Here is a 21858-nt window from a genome sequence, read left to right on the forward strand (position 1 = left end):
GTTTTGCTGTTGCCTGTCTCTGAGTCACACCCCTAGACTCCAGTCTATTATTGCACATGACATTGACCTGTTATTGCACTAATGGTCTCTGACTCTTCTTACTTACCAGAATTACCAACTGTGATTTAATCCTGGTTTGGAACTGTAGTTTCATGGGGAAAAGACAAACCACATTTTTTGACAAACAACAGTTTGCTGTGAAAATGGAAATCATTACTACGTTATGTGTGAATGGAGAAGTATAAGGGAGGAGGGAGTACACAAGGATATCAAATAACTGCTAACTGGGATCTGAACTGTGGCACCGTTTTACATCGGGTCATCAGAGGTCTGCGTTGGCTGCCATATTGTTGAAAACCAACAGTTATATCAGCTAAAAAAAATGCCAAAAGAAATAAGCCAAAATTGCAGTGAGAAGATTCCCGAGCACCTTGAACTTTCTGAGAGAATTCTGTAGTCCTCTAGAGCTTGCTACAAAATAGAACAGATTGCTGAGATTTTTTTTTCTTAAAAGCACTCAGACAATACTTATTCCACCTATTAGTCAAACTTAGCTCATACTTCGCAGAGAGCTGAACCATGGACCAAAACAAATGCTCTAGCAACTCTGTGTTTCACAAACCCTCGCATAACTGACACTGGTATTTCCCCATAATTTACAGGGTTAATTTATAAACTGTGGCAGAGAAATAGTTTTGAGGCCTCAACAGCCTTTACCATCACTACCGCATATAGAGTGGTTCAGTTCTCAAAGGAAAAGGTAGAGAAATACAAACCGCTAATAGCTGAAGAACAAGGTTCTTTACTGTGTTCCTCCCCATTAAAAATTTGTGCATTTATTGAAGAAAGTAGGAAGTCAGAGTAAGGTAAGTGGAAGAGGAGTCCATGTGTACCTTCTGAATTTTTGCCATTCAACTCAAGGGGGTGACCTATTTTTCATGTGTTTAAATTTCCCCCTCATGAGATCTCAGAAGTTAAACTGGGTTGTCTCTGACTAGTACTTGGATGGGAGACTACCAAGGCAATCCAGGGTTGTTATGCAAAGGCAAGAGATGACAAACCACCTCTGAATGTCTTCTGCTCTAAAAACCCTATGGGCTTTCTGTAAGTCAGCTGCAACTTGATGACACTTTCAAGTCAAGTTCAAGTTCAAGTCCTATAATAAAATAATAAAAATACAAACTGGATCTAAAATGAAGGAAACAATTAAGACAATGTCACTGAGGGAAAAAACACTAAAAACAGAATTAATCAAATACTCATTGCCTTTTCCTAGATATAGAACAGAGGTGGGGAAAGTCAGGCCCAAGGGTCATTTATGGCCCTTGAGATCACTTGGTCTGGCCCTCAGGGCCTGCTGGGCTAAGCCCCCCTCTCATGGGCATTGTGAAGGACTTCTGCTGGGATATGTGGGTGCCTTTAAAGGTTTGCTGGGAGCAGCTGGAGGGAGGGAGGGGTCGCAGAGGTGGAGGGTGGGAGCCAGCTACCCTTAGTTCAATTTGCACGTGATTATCCCAGATGGTGTGGCCTAATATGCTAATGAGTATGTGACCTAATATGATAAGATTAGGGGATGTGGTCTAATAAGCCTGGACCTAGGCATTTGCCTAGGGCGATGGGTCGGGGTCTGTGTGTGCTGAATTAGGCTCTCCCCACGTAACTTCAAATAGAAAAACAATTATTTGCATTAATTTTTCCAGCCTGAATCGTTCTCCCTCGGTGGAGCACTGTTTTTTAAGTTGATAATTTTGTATGGCCCGCAAATGATGTTATAAATATCCAAATGGTCCTTGGCAGAAAAAAGGTTCCCCAACCCTTATACAGTACAACAGCCACTCAGCCACTAATGCAGTCAAACTGGTAGATTTATCAGCAAGTAAATACTGGGTAATTCTTTCCGGAGGGCCAGAGAGATTAGAAATAGCAGGATCAAGAAGTTGCTGGCGAATCTTACAGAACATAGGGCAACAGAGAAGAATATGGGTAATTGAATCTGGTTCCAGTAGACAATATTTACACGATCTGTTCTCAAAAGGGATATTATGGTATCTGCCAGAAAGAACAGATGATGGGAAAATATTCAATCTGGCAAGCATAAAAGCCTGATTGTGTTGGGAATTAGTAAGATTTTGCATATAAGCAACTCCTTGCCCTGCAGAGGGCAACAAACAAAAAAAAACATGAAGAACAAATCAAGTCAATTCCTGCTACAATAATCTGGCTCTCAATGTCCCAAATTCTTTGATGAATGTGAAGATGACACTTTCCACCACCAACTTTCCTCACAGCCTGAACAGAGACAGGCCAACTCCTTTCCCATAATCCTAGACAGAGTGTATTGACTCACCAAGAGAAGAGACTGACTAGAATAACTGATTTAAATCAAGTTTCCATTTGCAGAGTTCATGCAAACTGACCGATAACTATTAGGATATGTTTGGATTTATAGTCTCAAGGGGAAAAGGCAAACCACATTTTAGGACATAAACAATGGCTTGCTGTGCAAATGGAAATCATTATTAGGACACATGTGAATGTAGAAGGGAGAAGGAAGTACACAGGGGTACCTTGTATGAAGATAAATGAAATCTATTGCAATTATTGAAGAAAGCAGAAAGAGTACTAAAGGAGTCTGTGTTTTTGCCAGTGAACTCAGATAGGAACAGCCTTTGGCATTCAAACGTTCAAACTATTGAGAGGAGGGGGCAACAAGGAAACTAGTTTATTTACTGAGAAGAAGGGGGCAACAGGGAAATTAGTTTGTTTGTTTTATTAACAAAATTTACGTCTCCGCCTTTTTGCCCTCAGCACTGCCACCAGCAGCTAACAGATTTTTAAATACAACAAAAATACATTTGAAAACAAAACAAAAACACATCACTACAACAATTAAAACCAAAACTAAACTACACATGCAAAAATATTAACAACTACAGTTACAACATAGGACAGGAAAGAGGGATCACTGACAGCATGATAGATGGGTATAAAGCATAGAAGAAGATGGGGACAACAGAAGGGGACAGAAGAGTCACGCTCGGAAGACTGTCTCAGAGTTTTGGAGCCACAACCAAGAGGCCCCTCTCCCAGGCTGCCATCTGCCTAATCTCAGAATGCGAGGCGGGGGGGGCACCCCAAAGCAAGGCCTTAGAACAGAGGTGTCAAACATGCGGTCCAGGGGACGAATCAGGCCCCCAAGCAACTGGCTGTCATCTGCTTCTTTCTCCCTATATCTTGCTTCCTTCTGCATAACAGCTTGCTTTGCAAGGCTTGCTCAATTGCACAGGAGCTGCAGAGCAAAATCTCTGTTTTCTCCATTGGCTGAGGCTCCTCCCTTGAGGAGGAAGGGAAAGAGAGGCAAAGCTTGTTTTTCTAGGCTCTCTCAATCACACAGCAGAGCTACTGAGCCAAGTATCTCTTCCTTCTTTTTACTGAGGTTCCTCCCCTGCCCAGTTCACTTGAGAAGGAAGGAAAGAGCCACAGCTTCCTTTGCCCAGTTCCCTGGATCTCATGGGAGAAATACAAAGAAGGCACCTTTAAGGCCAACAAGTGCTAACATTGTTTTTTTAAAAAAAAAAAATATTTAATTGTGTTTGTCTGTGTCCTTTATAAAGTTTATATCTCTGCTACCTAATCTTAAATAGGTACACACATGGCCCGGCCCAACCCAAAGTCTCATTGATGTCAGATCCAGCCCACATAACAAAAAAGTTTGACACCCCTGCCTTAGAAGATACTCATAGTGGTCAGTCAGATTCATGTGGATAGGCAGTCCATCAGGTATGGTGGTCCCAAGCCACATAAGGCTTTAACAGATAACACCAGAATCTTGAATTGTGCCCAGAAACAGTCCGGAAGCCAATATAGATGGGCTAAGACTGGAGTGATAACGGTCTCTATGACAGACACATACACCCTCCAGCCAACATCTTGGTTGCAAACCAAGCAAAAACTGTGAAATAATTAATGAAAAAACTCAATACACAACTTAATAATCTTATTGCAAAATATTTTAAAGACAAAAACTTATTAGCTAAATAATTATTTAAAGATATACAACACAAGAAATCATAATATCAAAAATTCATCCTAATTACAATCAAGTAACAATTGACAATACTATCAAAGTTTCATTATTTCATTTATTCAAGTCCTTTTAATAACGTCAGTTTCCAACTTCTTAAAAACTCACAACGATTCACCCGTTTCAACAGGCTGAATTAAACTGCTGGTGCTCCAGATATAATTCCACAGGAAAAGTTTCTGTGTTTTCAAGATACTTATTCAGTCTTGCCAAATTTCAGGCTTCCAATATTCATACAAGAACTTTTCAAATGTGAAGTTGAAGTGGGTATACAGCAAGCCTCTGACAGGAATGCACCTTTACTTCTCTTTCTGGGAAAAACCCTTCCTCAGAGAGGCATATCCCACAACACTAAAACAGCACAAATCATAATGCATTACACATCTATCACAAATTGTAACTTTTAAAACCCAATGTAACCAAACGTTACTATATTCACTGTATCTTATTACCTATCACTTCTGCACAGCATTCATGCACAGAGAAAATCTCGTCCGTGCCGCTATCACATGCCCCTCTATATTCTCGTCAATTACATACAGCTGTCCTATTTCTTAAAGTGACATCTATGCATTAACAAAAGAAACAGAAAGAGGAAAACAAACACCCTTACATATAATTTACACAACTTACAATTATCAAGAAAAGCTAGGTATCACACTACTATTGGTCAAGTATTACAAATAACAGGAAAGATCCATAAAGGAATTTAAACTTTCTGGCTCCATTGATTTCATTTTAAAAATCCAGATCGCCTCTTCCCTTAATAAAGTTTTCTGAATCTCACTTTGGCTTTGATGCTGTCCCTGATGTACGTAAAGAACACCAAACTTCATAGGCATCCCGATCCCGAACAACCTGGTTGCAGCATTTTGCATCAACTGACGTTTCTGAACACTTTTCAAGGGTAACCCCTATGCAAATGACATGGCAGTTATCTAATACAGATGGAACCAGGATCTGCACCACAGTGGCCAGATCTTTTCTGCCCAGGAAAGGCCAAAGCCTATTAACCAGACAAAGCTGGTAAAAGGCATTTTTGGCCACAGCTGCCATCTACTTATTCAGCAGTAGTCTGGGTTCAAGAGTACGCCCAGATCATAGACCTGGTCTTTCAAAGGGAGTGCAACACCATCCAGAACAGATGGCAACTTGAGTTCCAGATCAGATGTGTGTATCAGTAGGACTTCCATCTTGTTGGGATTAAGCTTCAGTTTATTAGCCTGCATTCACTCCAAGATAGCCTCCAGGCACCAATTCAGGGCTTCTACAGCTTCTCTGGGATGCACAAGATAAAGCTGAGTGTCATCTGCATGTCAGTGAGAACCCAGCCCAAACCTCCAGATGATCTTATCCAGCAGTTTCATACAGATATTGAGCACAGAAGGAATCTTGCAGGACCCCCATGGCAAACAGGCAGAGCAGCAGTCCCCAGTACCATTTTCTGAAACCAACCCTCCAGACAGGACTTGAACCAACGGGACTTGGAACTAGTTAAAAATTTATTTAGATTACTAGGACTTCTAAACTGTACAGCAAGCGAATCCTTCAGCATAGGAATGCATCTAACTCGAAGCAGCCAAAGAGCTAGAAGAGTCAGCCTCACGTAAAAGTCATCCAAGGAAAAAAACCACTCATCTGGTCCCAAGCACAAGCCTCAGCAGCAGGGGTCATTTTGTAGAAAAACAGGTAGTGGAGATCATCCAGGGATTGTTATGCAGCTACACATACTATTCAATGGACAAGGAGGTGGAACTCTCAGAAAGGTTCAGGCGCTTCCACTGAATCCGAGGCCTGCTCAGCAGTATTTGGAGGAATCGCAAGACTTTGAAAATTAGCTTGAGGTTCCATTGGCCACCTTAATAATTTTCGAAGTCTTCAAATGGCTACAGTAAGAACTGCATCTTTCTAGCTCCTATTACTAAGGATGTAAGGAAATGTCACATCTTTCCTTAAAAGACAGCAGTCTAACACATCCATTCTCATATTACTGAAATCAGCAAACTCTTCACAGAACCCTTGGCAGAGTATCTATAGAAAAATGACTAGTGGTTCAGTGCATTTTCAGCTGCTAAACTGCATCAAGACAAAAAGAATGCTTTAGCAATGTCACTGCACAGTTTAAACAACTAGTGTGTTTGCTGCACCAAATTAAAGTGAAACAGACTGGGTAATCACTATGTGGTAGAGAAAACCAACAGCCGTTCTTTGACTATGTAAGGTACATCACAAAAGTGATAAAGGCTTTTAATTTGAGCCTTCTGCTTGATTTCTCATACGGACTATTTCAAGATCAATATCGCAGATTGAACTGAATATTTTGAGATGGGGAGGGAGAGTGCCTCAGTGATAAAGCATCTCTGCTTTGAATGTAAAATGTCCCAGGTTCAATCTCTGGCATCTCCAGTTAAAAGGACAAGGTGATAGGAAAGCCCAAGACACTGTACAGCCCAACAGTCTGAGTAGACACACAGACCTTGACAGACTAATGATCTAATTTGCATATGACAACTACATCTGCCCATCTAGATGTTGTCATTTGTCTCTGCTTTCCCTGTACCAGCATGCCAGAGAATAGAAGTCTGAGCATCACATAGCCAAGAAGTCAGAGGTCCAAATTCCAAATACAGTTGCTTGACTATACTACTATATTACAGACGTTCTAAACTCTGCATTCATACAGTACACTAATTAACATGCTGAACAAAGTAGGAGTCAAGTATCACCTTTAAGACCAACAAAGTTTTATTCAGAATGTAAGTTTTCGTATGCATGCATACTTCTTCAGATGAGGGAATGGAGAACAGTGAGCAGAACTTACATATAGCTGGTAGGTAGTGGTTAAGAATGTAAAGTGATACAAAGCTAGGGTCCAATTTCAAAATAGTGTAATAAGCAAACTGAAAGACCATTTGGTCTGGATAGCATTTGCATGGGAAATAACAGGTAACAAAAATTGCCTGTTAATTTCTAATTAATTGCTAATTAACAGGCAACTTTTATTACCTTTTATTGGTTTCCCATGCAAATGCTATCCAGACCAAATGGTCTTTCAATTTGTTTATTACACTATTTTGCCACTGGATCCTTACTTAGAATTACAGAATCATAGAGCTGGAAGGGGCCTCCAGGGTCATCAAGTCCAACCCCCTGCACAATGCAGGAAACCCACAAATACCTATCCCAAATTCAAAGGATCTTCATTGCTGTCAGATGGCCATCTAGCCTCTGTTTAAAAACCTCCAAGGAAGGAGAGCCCACCACCTCCCGAGGAAGCCTGTTCTACTGAGGAATCACTCTAACGGTCAGGAAGTTCTTCCTAATGTTGAGCCGGAAACTCTTTTGATTTAATTTCAACCCATTGGTTCTGGTCCTACCTTCTGGGGCCACAGAAAACAATTCCACACCCACTTTGTATCACTTTACATTCTTAACCAGTATCCACCAACTAACTATATGTAAGTTCTGCTCACTGTACCCCATTCCCTCGTCTGAAGTAGTATGCATGCATTCAAAAGCTTACATTCTGAATAAAATTCTGTTGGTCTTAAAAGTGATACTTGAGTCCTACTTTGTTCTACATCTTCAGGCCAACACCACTGCCCACCTGGACCTAGTTAACATGCTATCCAATCCTATGTATCTTTACTAAGAAATAAGTTCCACTAAGCTGAGTGGCACTTATATCAGGTAACTGGGCATAGGACTACTGCTTGTACTCTGCTGTCACAAGCAGTGCAACCTGAAACTGAGTTACACCTTTCCAAGTTAATTGACTTTAATGGACTTAAAAGGACATATCTCTGCTTAGATTGCATCAATATTTTTTGAAAGGTAATACACATAAGGATAAAATAATATGCTCTGTTAAAGGATTATATCAATGCCTGTAAATGTTATTAGAACCAAGTAAGGAATGGAAATAGGAAAGTGGCATTTTTAAATCTGAACCTAAGAGTGTTCACGCGTCACTCAGAAACAATCAATTACATAATATTTAAACTGTGTCATTCCACTTCTGTTCCTGGATAAATTTCCAAACAACATTTAGCAAATAAAAAATATTCTAGTCCTATCATAGCCAAGAATACTTTGTTTCCAAAGATGTCAGAATCCTAGAAGATGTAACCTCTTGAATAAACATATCACATATGGAAATATTTTGTATAATGTCACTAGGCGATTATCAGGTTTATTTAACTAATCATATCAGGAGTTCAGAAGAAATTCCATCCCAATCAAGACTAGTTTTTTTTTTTCACACTGGAGTACTAGTACAAATAAGACAGTCTTGGGTTCCAAGATGAGGGAAATTATTGTGTTGTGTGGGATACTGAGATAATATATGTGAAGTAGCTTGAACACTTGAAATGAACCATACGAATATTTAGTATTCCTATTCCTATGTATCAGTATTACTATTTCTGTTTCAAGCTTTCCCTGTAGAATGGTTTACTTGCACAAGCTACTTGGATTTGTAAATTCCTTACCTTGTAGAGAAGGTACCAACAGCATGGTACCTTTTGCTCAATGTACTGGATGCTGTAATAGACTGTAAACTGAATGTGTGTGTGTTACCTGTTAGGACATGGTTATGACCATGCTCTCCAACTTACACAATTTTATATTTTTAAAAATGGATTCCAAGAAGGCAGGTACCAGGTCAGAGAATGTACTTTACATTCCAACAGCTTCCTAAAACTGCTGTTGCGCTGCATGAACTGGCCTAAGAGAGGCACAGCAGCACCAAGCACTGAACAGCCCTGAAGAACTTCCTTTACAAATACAGGATGCACAAATCATTGTAGGAGGTCTCCATTTCAACATTCATCTGACTGCTCCACCCCATTCACTATCACCTGCCCCAAAGGCCTCAGAACCACTGGGAGCTACAAGTATCAGCCTAGTAACAAGCTAGTTCTGGAAAGAGGAATGGCAAACGCCATGTGAGATTCTCTAGCATTAATACAAACTGTTAGTGATAACTTAATAAATAACTGAAGCATATTGTCTCCCCCTGCTTGCCCTCATATACCCCACTCTAGTTTAAGAACAAGCTAGCTGATCTAAAGGTTCCAACTAAGCAGTGATAAATCTCTCTCTAGAGTAGATTTCCAACTTATCTCAGAAATTATTTACAAGTACTATTTTAAAGGCGGCAATAAAAGATTATTGCTGAAGAGCAGAATGCATGCTTTTGATATATGAGGTTCCAGTCCACATCTTATGCCTAGTGTTTCCAGATCTGTTTGAGCCACTGGACAGCCAACTTCAGAAAAAATGCTAGTCACAGCAGACAGGATTGAAGGGGGGGGCTACTCATACAACTTTCTTTATTATTTAGAAACCTTTTTATGCAGCCTTTCACCCAGTTCAGGGTCCCCCAAGCAGCAAACCATCAAAATATTAAAACATTTTAAAATGCACACAGACACACACATATATACATGCACATGAGCAGGAAGGAGTGTCAATTAAGGTCACTGAAGGAACACCAAACAAAACAAAAAAAAGGTCTTCTCATGATGGTAGAAGACAGTGATTTGTTGTTGTTGCTATCAAGTCACAACTGACTTATGGCAGCCCTGTGGGGTTTTCAAGGCTACAGCCTGGTATTCCTTGGTGGTTTCCCATCCAAATACGGGACGACCCTCCTTAGCTTCCCAGATTTGATGAAATCAGGCTAGCCTGGACCAGGGCAAAAGACAGTGATAGAGGGGAACAAACCAATCTCCACAGGGGAGGAAATTTCACAATTGTGGAGTTATGACCAAGAAGGCCTGTTCATGGGTTGCCATGCTTGTAACCCCAGAAAGAGGAGGAACCCAAAGCAGGGCTTGCAAACCTGACCATATCAGAGTAGGCAATCCTTAAGGCATGCTGGGCTGGCCCCATGCTATGCAGGGCTTTACAGGCCAACACCAGTACCTTGAACTGGGCTGAGAAGCAACATGGGAGCCAGTGTAAGTGGAATACCAGTGAGCATTCCGACCTCTGTACCAATTGTAGCTTCCAAACACTAAGGGGAACCTATGAACAGTGTATTGCTGCCGTCTAATTTACACATAACACACCAGCTTAGATTATGAATGTAAATTGCTACCTTTATCTCCCCCATGCTAATGGAATCTACCCTGCCAATAAAAAGTTTGTTACCTCTTATCAGAAGTTCTATATAAACAGATCTATAGCTAAGGTAGGTTGACCAATGTCATCACAACTGAGTGTCCAGGCAATTTGCAGCTGCGGGAGAACATCAGGTTCATTTTAGATCATGCTCCAAATCATAGAATTAAATTAGTGAAAGCCAGTGAATGCAGTGGTGGCCACAGGTATAGATGGCTTTAAAAGGGGACTGGGAAGATTCACAGTGGATTGTCCATCAATGGCTACTAGCCACAATGCTTTTTTGCATAAAGGAACCTTTTTTTTAAAAAGTGTTGGTACTCATATACAAGGCTGCGCCAATTTCTGCCAATTCCCACATCAGAACTTGGAAGAACTCTGAAAAAAAGGAGCCCATGGGGAGTGGTGTGGTTTATGTGTGGGGAAGTGCCGTCAAGTCACAACCAATTTATGGCAGCCCCATAGGGTTTACAAGGCAAGAAATAAATAGAAGTGGTTTGCCTTCCCTGCCTCTGCTTAGCAGCTCTGGTCTTCCTTTGAGATCTCCCATCCAAGTACTAACCAGGGCTCACCCTGCTTTGCTTCTGAGATCTAATGAGATTGGGCCAGCTTGGTGCCATCCAGTTCAGGACACTAGCCTAACTGGTGAGTACTGCCTCACACACACACTCACTAATGGGCACCCCCACAACCAGAGGGAGTAAATCTCTGAATGCCAGTACTGAGGCAACATAAGCGGAAGACCTTGACCTCTATGACCTGTTCCTTGGTCCCTCCAGGACAACTTGTTGGCCATTGTTTGAAAAAGAATGCTATATTCAAAAGACCACTGGTCTGATCCAGCAGGATACCTCTAATGTCATGTTTACATTTTCTCAGAAGGACAACATAGAAACATGACTGCCTGCCCAGTCCATGCGCAAAACCAAGTTTAGTTCTCACAAACAGTAAATGGTCTGGGGTGCACTCATTCAGACTGCTGCTCACATAATACTGAACTCTTCTTTTTAATAAAAATCCATGTACAAAAAAGCTAGGATGTCAGGGAGCAAACACCACACAACTTTTCTACGTGCAGAGAATTATTTCTCCATGGACAACCATTCAACTATGTGAGCACCCAACGCTAAAACAGTACAGTCTAAACACAGGCTTGCCTCCCCATGTACTGTTTTCAGAAATAGCCCCAAGTCCACATCTAAGAAAATACTCCAGATTCATGTAAATACATTAGGTTTTCAACTACTGTGGAAAGAGTTCCCCAGCAACAGAAAGTTGGAAACTAGTAGCCTGCTTCCTAAAATGTTTTCAGAGACTAAGAATGCTGAATACTACTAAATAATAAACCTGCTTCGGGAAAAATGTTACACATTTCCAGTAATCTATGCTTTGAATTCATATTCAAAGGCAACACGCAAGTGCTGATATTATTCCATCTTCCTTTTTTTAAATTGCTGTAGATAATCAAAGTGCCAAAGAACAGAGAGACTCTCATCAGTTCAGTTTCAAGTTCCCTGACCCAGAAAAGAATGCTGCAATATTTGGTGGCATGCACTGCTTGAACATTAGCCTCACGCTTTCATTTATTGTGTCCTGTAGTCAGTTTGATTCATATTTAGCACAAGAATCACATCCATCTTTCAACAGCCAAGGTTGTCTTTTGGCTACACTAAAAAAATACAAAAACCTAAATTGCAGACCGTGCACCATTCTACCCACCTCTGCCTTCCAGCTGCATGCACAAAATCAAATACAAGGATTTTTTTTTAAAAAAATCTTCATTTCAAATTATTCACTTCAAATCACATCTACAGCCCGCAGGCAAAGGCTTGCCAGAGTTAGAAAGTCATAAAAGATTATGAACTATCATGGAGGTGTTGATATAACCACTAAAGCACATTCAGCCTGGGCATGTCTGACTTCCTTCTCTGTGCACAGGGTCAATGTATTAATGAAATAGCTGTTTACACCCTATAGCTAACCTAAATGCCGAGAAAGGGGAGGAGAGATACAAGGAAGAGCCTCCTACATACAGTACACACTGCAGGTACAGAAGGAATGGCCTTTTACTGCAGAGAGACATAACTCCACGTTTTTAAACCTTTACCAACTCAGTCTTTACTCTCCAAATGCTGAGGGGGGAGGGGTTCGTCTCTATGCATAAATTCTAAGCTCACATAGTTCCTTCTGGATAAAACACTGACAGGTCTTAAGAGCTATTGGGAAAGAAGTGCAACTTCAGGAGAGGGAGGGGAAGAAAATAAATACCTGCCTTCAACTTCATTACTCAAGCATGTCTTGGGAGGTGAAATTATAACTGAGTGAAAGAGGAGATGGTGAAAAAGTCTCTCTTCCAAACAGTCATGGTCCTTTTGGAAGGCAAGAGCAGAATGTATTTCATTAGAAGGAAGAAGTGATACATCAGAGCTCAAAGAGAAAGGGTGGCTGATGCAAAGGCGATGTAAATAATTCTCTCCAAGAGCAGACCCCCCTTACCCGGGACTCGGGAGGCAGGGAATAAGATGAGAGAAGTCCAACCAGATTTACCTTGTCAGTGATGCTTGCAGCTTCATGATCTCCCCCGGCTCCTCCTCGCTTCCTCAGCTCCGACATTTCCCTGGTGTAAGGTCAATAAACAGCAGCAACAGCAAAAGCAGGGAGGGAAGGAAGTAGGATGGCTGCATTCACAGGGCCGGCCTGCCGCTCTAACGGGGTAACTACAGAGCTTAATTTCAAAAGTTTAGGCTCGGCCACCCACTTTGCTGCCTAAAGACAAAGTCTCACAGACCACAGGAATCCTCCCCCCCTTCCCCCCCCCCCAACACTGCAAAAGTAAGGCAAACCTAGAAGGATCCTATGGATGCCTTTGAAAGGGTTTCCTCATGACCCCTATGAGGCAGTCCCAAAACAGGCAACCTCCCCTTCAGAAAGACCCCAGTAAAAACCTTCCCTTCTTAAAAAGAGCACCCCACACACTTTGTAAGGCTTCAGAAGAGATCTGTTTCTAAGTCCAAGGGGGGAAATTAGAACCTGCCTGCCCTCCTCCTCTCTCCCCCCCCCCCAAATACATATAGATTCCCAAATATTAAGATCCACTTCTACAGACACATCTGCATAATTTTTAAAAAAAAAAAAAACAAACCCACACAGTGGAACCTCGAAATGTCAGGTAAGCTCTTTAAAAGGGTCAGTTAAAATATATATTATTTCACCTTCAAGGTGAGGGGTTAGACTAGATTCTCCCTCCTCCTTCTTTAAAAGTCACTCTCTTGAAGGGAAGCCCCTCACCAAAACTAGGACTCCCCCCCATGGGCCACACACACCCTCCCCCCCCGCAGGGTCCCCTCCCCTGCTCCCCGCTAAGGAAAGCAGAGCGCCTCTTTCTCTCTCTCTATCCCCCTCCTTTCCTTTTCAAGGACCCTTCAATGGGGGGGAGGGGAGGCACCCCGTGGTCAAGTGCCCCTCCCCCCACTGGCGCGCGAGCGCGCTCTCGCCGTTCTCCTGCGGGCCAAGGCTCAGCAACGACTCCAGGTGAGCGCGCGACAGGGAGAGCGCGGCCCCCCTCCCCCTTTGCCTCCAACTAGAGGGACGCTACTGCGTTGCTAACGCCACGCGCACGCGCGCTGCTGCCGCTAAAGTCGGGGGTGGGGGGGGGAGGTGGCCGCGACTCTTCGCACCGCAAAGCTCAGAAGGGCTCTCGCGCTCCCTCCGCTCTCATCCAGCAACCGCTCCCCTCGCGCTCGGCGGTTCCGACTGTCGCGCGGCGCCCGAGCCACGCCCCCTGGTGTGATGTATTTGGCGCCGCCCCCCTCGTGCTCTTCTGTCTCTCACCTCTTCCCCTTTGGAAAAGAAAGTGGCCACTGCGATTGCGCAGAAGGAGTTCGAAGAAGACGCGGGATTCTTTGACTCGGTGAAGGTGGAGCCGCGCGACGAGAACTTTTGGGGTGAATGGCGAGAGCGGAAAGGACCGTCGATCCAGGTTTGGTTAATGCACCTGACAGACGTGGTCTTAAAAGCAAAGATATTTTAAAAAACGGTGGAAAACCAGAAAAAAATATTTTGGGAGTCATGTCTGAATTGTATGAAATTTCTCATTTTCTTCTTAGCCTAGTGAGGTCATCTTCACTTGTTTGTATTTCTTGATAATTAATATTTTATTGGAATTTTTAATAAAGAGCTATGATAATACAAAGGACATTAGTGTGCTGAGTATAAGAACATAAGAGAAGCCATGTTAGATCAAGCCAATGGCTCACCCAGTCCAACACTCTGTGTCACACAGTGGCAAAAAAACCCCAAATGCCATCAGGAGTTCCAGAAGCCCTCCCACTGTTGCCCCTCCAAAGCACCAAGAATACAGAGCATCACTGCCCCAGACAGAGCATTCCAACAATACGCTGTGGCTAATAGCCACTGATGGACCTCTGTTCCATATGTTTATCCGATCCCCTCTTGAAGCTGTCTATGCTTGTAGGCACCACCACCTCCTGTGGCAGTGAATTCCATGTGTCAAAATATCAAAATACAACCAAGCAATAAGTATGAAAGAAAAACCAAAATAGGATCCAAATATGATCATAATCACAAGACTCCAAGAACCTTACAAATGTCAAAAGCACAGACAAGCCAGTGTAGTATAGTGATGAAGGATGCTAGATAGTATTTAGGAGACCTGGGTTTGAATGTCCACTTGAAGTTCACTGGGTGACTTTGGCCTAGTCATACTCTTTCAGCCTAACCTACCTCACAGGGTTGTTGTGAGATGAAATGCAGGAGAGGAGAACAATGTAAGCTGCTTTTAGTCCCTATTGGTGGCGAAAGGTGGGCTACAAATGAAGTAAGTAAACAAGTAAATAAATATTTAACAGTGGGCAATACTGAGCTTTGTGGACCAGCTGTCCATCTCAACATAAAACAGTTTTGGACTTCAACTTCTCCAAAGTTATCATAGACCTTCGTGGGTTTTGTATTCAAGATCTCATCTTTCCACCCCATATGAGTAAATTCAACACTCATGGTTCCTCCTGGGAAATATAATCCATAGCTGGTTGACAGGTATGGATTATATTTCCCCACCCTTTAAACACCAAGGACATGCTCAAATGTTCACACCAAAGGGACGTCCTATTGGACTTGGAAGGAAGAGAGAGAGGGAGGAGGGGGAGGGGGAAAGAAAGCAAATTTAACTTAAATGCATTTTCCAAGCCGCTGGCTAGCTTGGCTTGGATAAGGGATTTAAGAGACAAAATGCTTTCTCCAAGCTGGCCAACAGGGCAGTGGGGGCTTTGCGAGCCACACAGTATGTGTGAAAGAGCCACAGGTGGCTCCCAAGCCACAGTTTGGCCACCCCTGACCTAGTATCTGTTCCTTAACTGGAGATGCCAGGGATTGAACCTGGGACTTTCTGCCTGCCAAGCACATGCTCTGCCACTGAACCATAGCCCCATGTGTAGTGATAGTTGATAAACCTTGAATGTGTCTAATCTGTTTTAAGAAGCGAAACTAATAGAGTCTTATTGTACCGAAAAAATGTTGTCAGCTACTCATTGCCAAGTTGTTTACAGCTGAACCTGTCAAGCAACCTCTGTGTCCCTTCCCAGCACATACAGGGCAAGCTTCAAATCTGATTTGGCCCTAGACAAAATTCCATCTTATAGCCCAAGCATTTGCACATTCCCAGACATGACACTTCTTCCCTCCTGGTGTCTCTTTCATTGGTGCCTTTGTGTCATGAAGGAGGAAGAAAAAGTTGAATAAAACCTTTTGGTGCCCCTCTGCTTGGGAAATGGGAGACTGCCCATCATGATCCTAGGCTAGTGAAACCTACAGGCTCCAGGAACACCTGTATCAGAGTAGCTACGTTGCCTACATTTCCTGGGATCCCTTCTGTCCCTCTGATTGGATGAGTAGCAGTTTTTGAGGGAAAACTTGCCCAGTGGAGATTAGAGGAAGGAACCAAAAGGCCAAGCTAAAGAGCGGGAAGTGTTGTCTCTGGAGAGGCTGCATTCAGGAGCATTCTCTCTGAAAAGACTGCAGCAGGAGAGTTCCTTCACCCAAGGGGTAGTGAATCTGTTGGCATTAGAGGAAGGGAACATTTAGTTAGTCGTATCAGGGCTGTTATTTTCTTTGTATCACCTTTACTGCTTCTACCTTTCACTGTTGCACTAATAATTAAAACTCACTTGTTTATTCTTGAGCACTTACCATGAAATTGTTATTCTGCCTGGAGTCCTCACATCTCTTTGATCACGGATGGAAGTACTTCTTGAGAAGGAAGACACAGTGGTTGGGTAGGTGCTCTGGGCCCTCCCAGACTGACCCATACCAGAGTGGTGGCAGCCAGTAGAAGGCCCTCCCTGGTCCCCTGCTTGTGACATTGTCTTTGAGGTACTTGTGACATCACAGGCCTCTAGTGATCTCTTTCCACTTGGAGGGGCACTGTTGGGAAGCAGTGAAGTAGCTACTCCTTCAAATCCTCCCCAGTTGGCAATTTGCAGTCATAGGTAGGCCCTCCTGGATCTCTAAGACTATTGTAACTATCACACTGTGGTAACTCTTAACTCTGCTTTTGCAAACATGTATTAAATGACAGCTTTCCTGCATACAGTCATACCTCTTTTATTTGTGCAACTGTGTGTAAACGAGAACAGAAGAAACCAACAGGGTGGTATCATAATTGAAGCTAGATATTATATTTGCTTTCACAACAATTCAGAATAGGAGAGGCAGGTGGTTCCAGGTAAGTGAAGTTTATTGTGTCCGTGGATTCCTGAATGATATTCACAGTGTACTTTTTCTAGCCACTCCTAACTCTTTTCCAGGCAATAAAAGACTGTTGATTTTCTAAGAACAATTTTGTTGCCCAGAAGGGCTCATCTTGTCTGCTTGTCTCAACTGGTTGTGTTCATTATTGGGCACACCAGATGATGAACTCATTTGGGCAACCATTTGATCATTTCTGAACACTAGGGATCTGTTTGGTGCTCAGGGAAAAAAGGGTGTGTTAGCTTTCAGTACATTAAAAAGGTAACGGTAGTGGGAAATGCAGTTCTGAGATCTGCATGTACTTAAATGCATGAGCACTTAACTAGTTTAGTGGTTAGATCGTCAGACTAAGATCTGGGAGACCCAGGTTCAAATCCATCTCTCTCATGGAAGCCCAATCACACATTCTCTGACTAACTGACCTCATGGAGTTGTTGTGAGGATAAAATTGAAAATGGAAGCTGCTTTGGGTCTCCACTGGGGGAAAAGGAAGGAGGGGTATAAATGAAATAAGTAAAGCTGAAGATTTGGGGGCAGATAAAAGAAATGTCGATTGGTGAGTGCGAAAGAGACAGACATGCAGCCTCTGCATGTGTGTTCTATTGCAGTGGTCCCCAACCCCTGGGCTGTGGACCGGTACCAGTCCATGGCCTGCTAGCAACCGGGCTGTAAGTTGTATAATTATTTCATTATATATTACAATGTAGTTATAATAATAAGAAGACATTGGATTTATATCCTGCCCTCCACTCCAAATCTCAGAGTCTCAGAGCAGCTCACAATCTCCTTTCACTTCCTCCCCCATAAGAGACACCCTGTGAGGTGGGTGGGGCTGAGAGAGCTCTCCCAGAAGCTGCCCTTTCAAAGACAACTCTGCGAGAGTTATGACTGACCCAAGGCCATTCCAGCAGCTGCAAGTGGAGGAGTGGGAAATCAAACCCGGTTCTGCCAAATAAGAGTCCACACACTTAACCACTACACCAAACTAATAGAAATAAAGTGCACAGTTGTATCATCCCAAATCTATCGCCCCCCCACCCCTGATCCATGGAAAATTTTTCTTCCAGAAAACTGGTCCCTGGTGCCAAAAAGGTTGGGGACCGCTGTTCTATTGGAACTAAATTAGAAACAGAGTTTGCAAGACAATAAACATTAATACATTTCTTTTAAGGCATCCTTCTCCAATATATGGAACAATGCAATAAGATATGTATAATTAAAACATATGGGAGAGAAGAAGAGATTGGATTTATACCCCACCCTTCATTACCTGAAGGAGTCTCAGAGCAGCTTACAATCTCCTTTCCCTTCCCCTCTCCACAAGACACCCTATGAGGTAAGTGGTGCTGAGAGAGCTCTGACAGAAACTGCTTTTGGGAGAACAGCTCTGAGTGAGTTATGACTGACACAAGGTCACTCTAGCAGTTGCGTGTGGAGGAGTGGGGAATCAAACCTGGTTCTTTCAGATGAAAGTCCATGCATTTAACCACTACACCAAATTTGCTGATAATAGTTTCTTTCAATTCAGTTAAGTGACCAGTTATTGCATGATGCAACTTTGTGCTGAACAAAATTCAACTTTTCTGGTCTACCAAGTACCAAAGTCTTTCAGTGCAGCCCTCTTGGAATGAAACCCACAATAAAGCAAAAGCTCATGGCTAAATACTGCAAAAAGTGTTGTGTATTTCTGAAAATATAGAATAAAGTGCTTATAAATATAAAATTTCTACAAAACATACAATATCACTGTGCATGAACAGTCTAAACCCACTCTATGCAGGCTCAAAAAAACAGACCTCAATTCAGTTCTCATATGGCTTAGAAAAGTCCACACAAGCTCATTTGAGTTGCTAACCTCCATTCACAGACTCCACTCCTGCTGGGCAAAACCAATTAAATTCATTCATGGAGATTCCAGAAGCAAAAAAAAAAGGGGATAGGATAAGAGAGTGCCAGGAGGAGAGAAAGAGGAAATAAGTGTGGTAGAGGAAGAGGAAGTAACCTCCACACATTCTTGCAGGTTCCCTGCTTATTTATAGATGCACAAGTAGTCAGCAACAGGATGCAGACAACTGGATAGGCAGCACAAGTCGTGCTCAGAAGCCTCAAAGCTAATAGCAGGAAAAGTCTAAATCATTCACAGAGGGGCATATTTCCAGGTCTTCCAGGCAGCCAGTCTCGCTAACCTTTGTGAAGATAAGTTTCAGAGGGGAGTTGTGTTGGTCTGCAGTAGAACAGCTGGATTTGAGTCCAATAGCACCTTCGAAACTAGTGAAATTTTGAGGGTATGAACTTGCAAGAGTCAGAGTTACCTTCATCAAACAGCAGGTCAAGTATCTATCAAAGGGAGCTTTGGCTCTTGAAAGTTTATACCTCAAAAATCTCATTAGTCTCTAAGGTGCTACTGGGCTCGAATACGGCTGTTTAACCTCCACGTTTCAGAAATTTCCATACAGATGGTTTTTCTTCCAGCAGAGTCACTCTTAAGTCTTAGCAAGACAAAATGACAATTTATATAGATTAGCTATTGCATTTCCTCCTGAAGAGCTGGACTAAATTAACCCTAGAGCATACCAAGAAAATAACATAAGAGAAGCCATGTTGGATCAGGCCAAGGTCCATCCAGTCCAACACTCTGTGGCCAAAAAACCCCCCCCATCAGGACCTGTATCCCATCAGGAGGTCCATCAGTGGAGCCGGGACATTATTCCTCCCTATCAGGCCTTGAATTCAGCAGGAACTCACAGGAGTGCAGCTCCTGAACCTTTCTGACGGTTCCTCCTCTTCCTCCTTCCCACCTTGTCCATTGAGTAGTAGGTGCAGCTGCATAACAATCCCTGGATCAGCTCCACCACCTATTTTTCTACAAAACAACCCCTGCCACTGATACCTTCTGAAGTTGCTGTTCCCTTCCCATTCCATTAGCCACAGCTAAATAAAACTGTCAATCAAATGACTGGTTTAAGGAATAGTTGTGCAAGGCGTTCCAGTGACTCTTGCTGCTGCATTCCTGTCTTTATTGTTGAGGTGTTAATGACTCCATTCTTTAGAAGTTGCAAATGGCTCACAGTCATTATTGGACACTGGGCAAACGTTATGCTAAAGAAGGGAAGTGAGAATAGCATGAGCACTTCGATATGCATCTCTGCACTCAAAAGCTGGACAAATCACATCTGATCAGGACTGCCCTACATTATTTCTTTGCCATGGAGGTTTCCTCTACGGCTGAGCAAATATTCCACTGAACAAATAGTGATTTGATTACAGTATGTGAACTGGAGGGCCATCTTCAGGTCCTATTTTGGACTACTTCAGTCAGCCTTTCAAGATGGGGTTGACAGTCCTGACTGCTGTGACGCCTACTACTTGCCTATTTGGCCCAAGTCCATCACAGCTAGTGAAGGCTGGCGTTGATGGGATACAGGTCCTCTTGGGAGGTATTATCAACTTGTCTCTGAGTTCAGAGACGTTCCCAGGTGCTTTAAAAATGGCAGCGGTGGGAGTGCTCTTAAAAAAGCCATCCTTTGGATTTGGCCAACTACTGCCCAGTGTTGAACCTCCCATTTCTGGGTAAGGTGGTTGAGAGTGGTAGCAGAACAATCCCAGGTTTTCTGGATGACTCCTCTATCATGGACTCATTCCAGTCTGGCTTCTGCCCTGGCTATGGGATGGAGATGGTTCTGGTCACCTTCACATATGACTTCCAGATGCATCTGAATCGGGGTGGGTCAACACTGCTGGTGTTACTCAGTCTAACAGTAGTGACTATGTAGTGTCTAACACAGTTGACTAAGATCTTTTGGGCCACTGCCTTGTTTAGGTGGGAATACGAAGGGCTGCTTTGTGGTGGCTCATCTCTTTTCTACATGGTCAGGAGCAGAAAGTGGCAATTGAGGAGAGGGTTTCACCACACTACCCTCTGGTGTGCGGGTTCTCACGGGCAATCCTCTCCCCTGTCTTATTTAACATTTTTTTATCATTGTTGTAAGCTGTCCTGAGCCCTGTGTGCAGGGAAGGGTGGGATAAAAATCTAACAAAATAAATAAATAAAAAAATAAAAAATCATGAACACACCCCTCTGATATCGGGGGGGGGGGGGCTTTGTTTTTTTTTAAAAAAATTGAATGCTTGAAATTGTTCTAAACTGCATTATGAATGAAATTGTTCTAAACTGCCCATTCTATCCCTGTCCCCTCCCCCACCCACTTTGCCCAGTCTCCCTAACAAAAGTGAATGGTATTCCCAGTAGTAATGTATGGCTGTGAGAGTTGGACCATAAGGAAAGCCAAGCGCAGAAGAATAGATGCTTTCGAGTTATGGTGCTGGAGAAGACTCTTGAGAGTCCCTTGGACTGCAAGGAGATCAAATCAGTATCAGTCCTAAGGGAAATCAACCCTGACTGTTCTCTGGAAGGACAGATGCTGAAGCTGAAGCTCAAATACTTTGGCCACCAAATGAGAAGGGAGCACTCACTGGAGAAGACCCTAATGCTGGGAAAGACAGAAGGCAAAAGAAGAAGGGGACGGCAAAAGATGGGATGGCTGGGCAGCATTACTGATATAACTAGCATGAATTTGAGCGGACTTTGGAGGATGGTGGAAGCCAGGAGGGGCTGGCGTGGCTTGGTCCATGGGGGTCGCAAAGAGTTGGACTTGACTGTGCGACTGAACAACAACAACCTAACAAAGGATGGCCCAGGCTAGCCTGATCTCATCAGATCTCAGAAGCTAAGCAGGGTCAGCCCTGGTAAGTATGGGGATGGGAGACCACCAAGGACGACAGGAATTGTTATGTTGAGGCAGGCAATGGCAAACCACCTCTGAATGTCTCTTGCTTTGAAAACTCTACAAGATTGCCATAATTCAGTTGTAACTTGATGGCTC

General features: G+C 43.0%; 1 protein-coding gene across 1 annotated transcript in view; it reads right to left on the bottom strand.

Moving 5' to 3' along the window:
* CDS1 (CDP-diacylglycerol synthase 1) overlaps positions 1–13969 on the bottom strand; it is a 38513-nt gene extending 24544 nt beyond the window's left edge. The window contains exon 1 of the mRNA XM_060247104.1: positions 12758–13969. Coding sequence (XP_060103087.1) covers positions 12758–12823 — 66 coding nt within the window. The 5' untranslated portion in view covers positions 12824–13969. The remainder of the gene's footprint in view (positions 1–12757) is intronic.
* Between the last annotated feature and the right edge of the window lie 7889 nt (positions 13970–21858).

The sequence above is a fragment of the Heteronotia binoei genome, chromosome 9, assembly GCF_032191835.1.
Source record: "Heteronotia binoei isolate CCM8104 ecotype False Entrance Well chromosome 9, APGP_CSIRO_Hbin_v1, whole genome shotgun sequence".
NCBI lineage: Eukaryota > Metazoa > Chordata > Lepidosauria > Squamata > Gekkonidae > Heteronotia > Heteronotia binoei.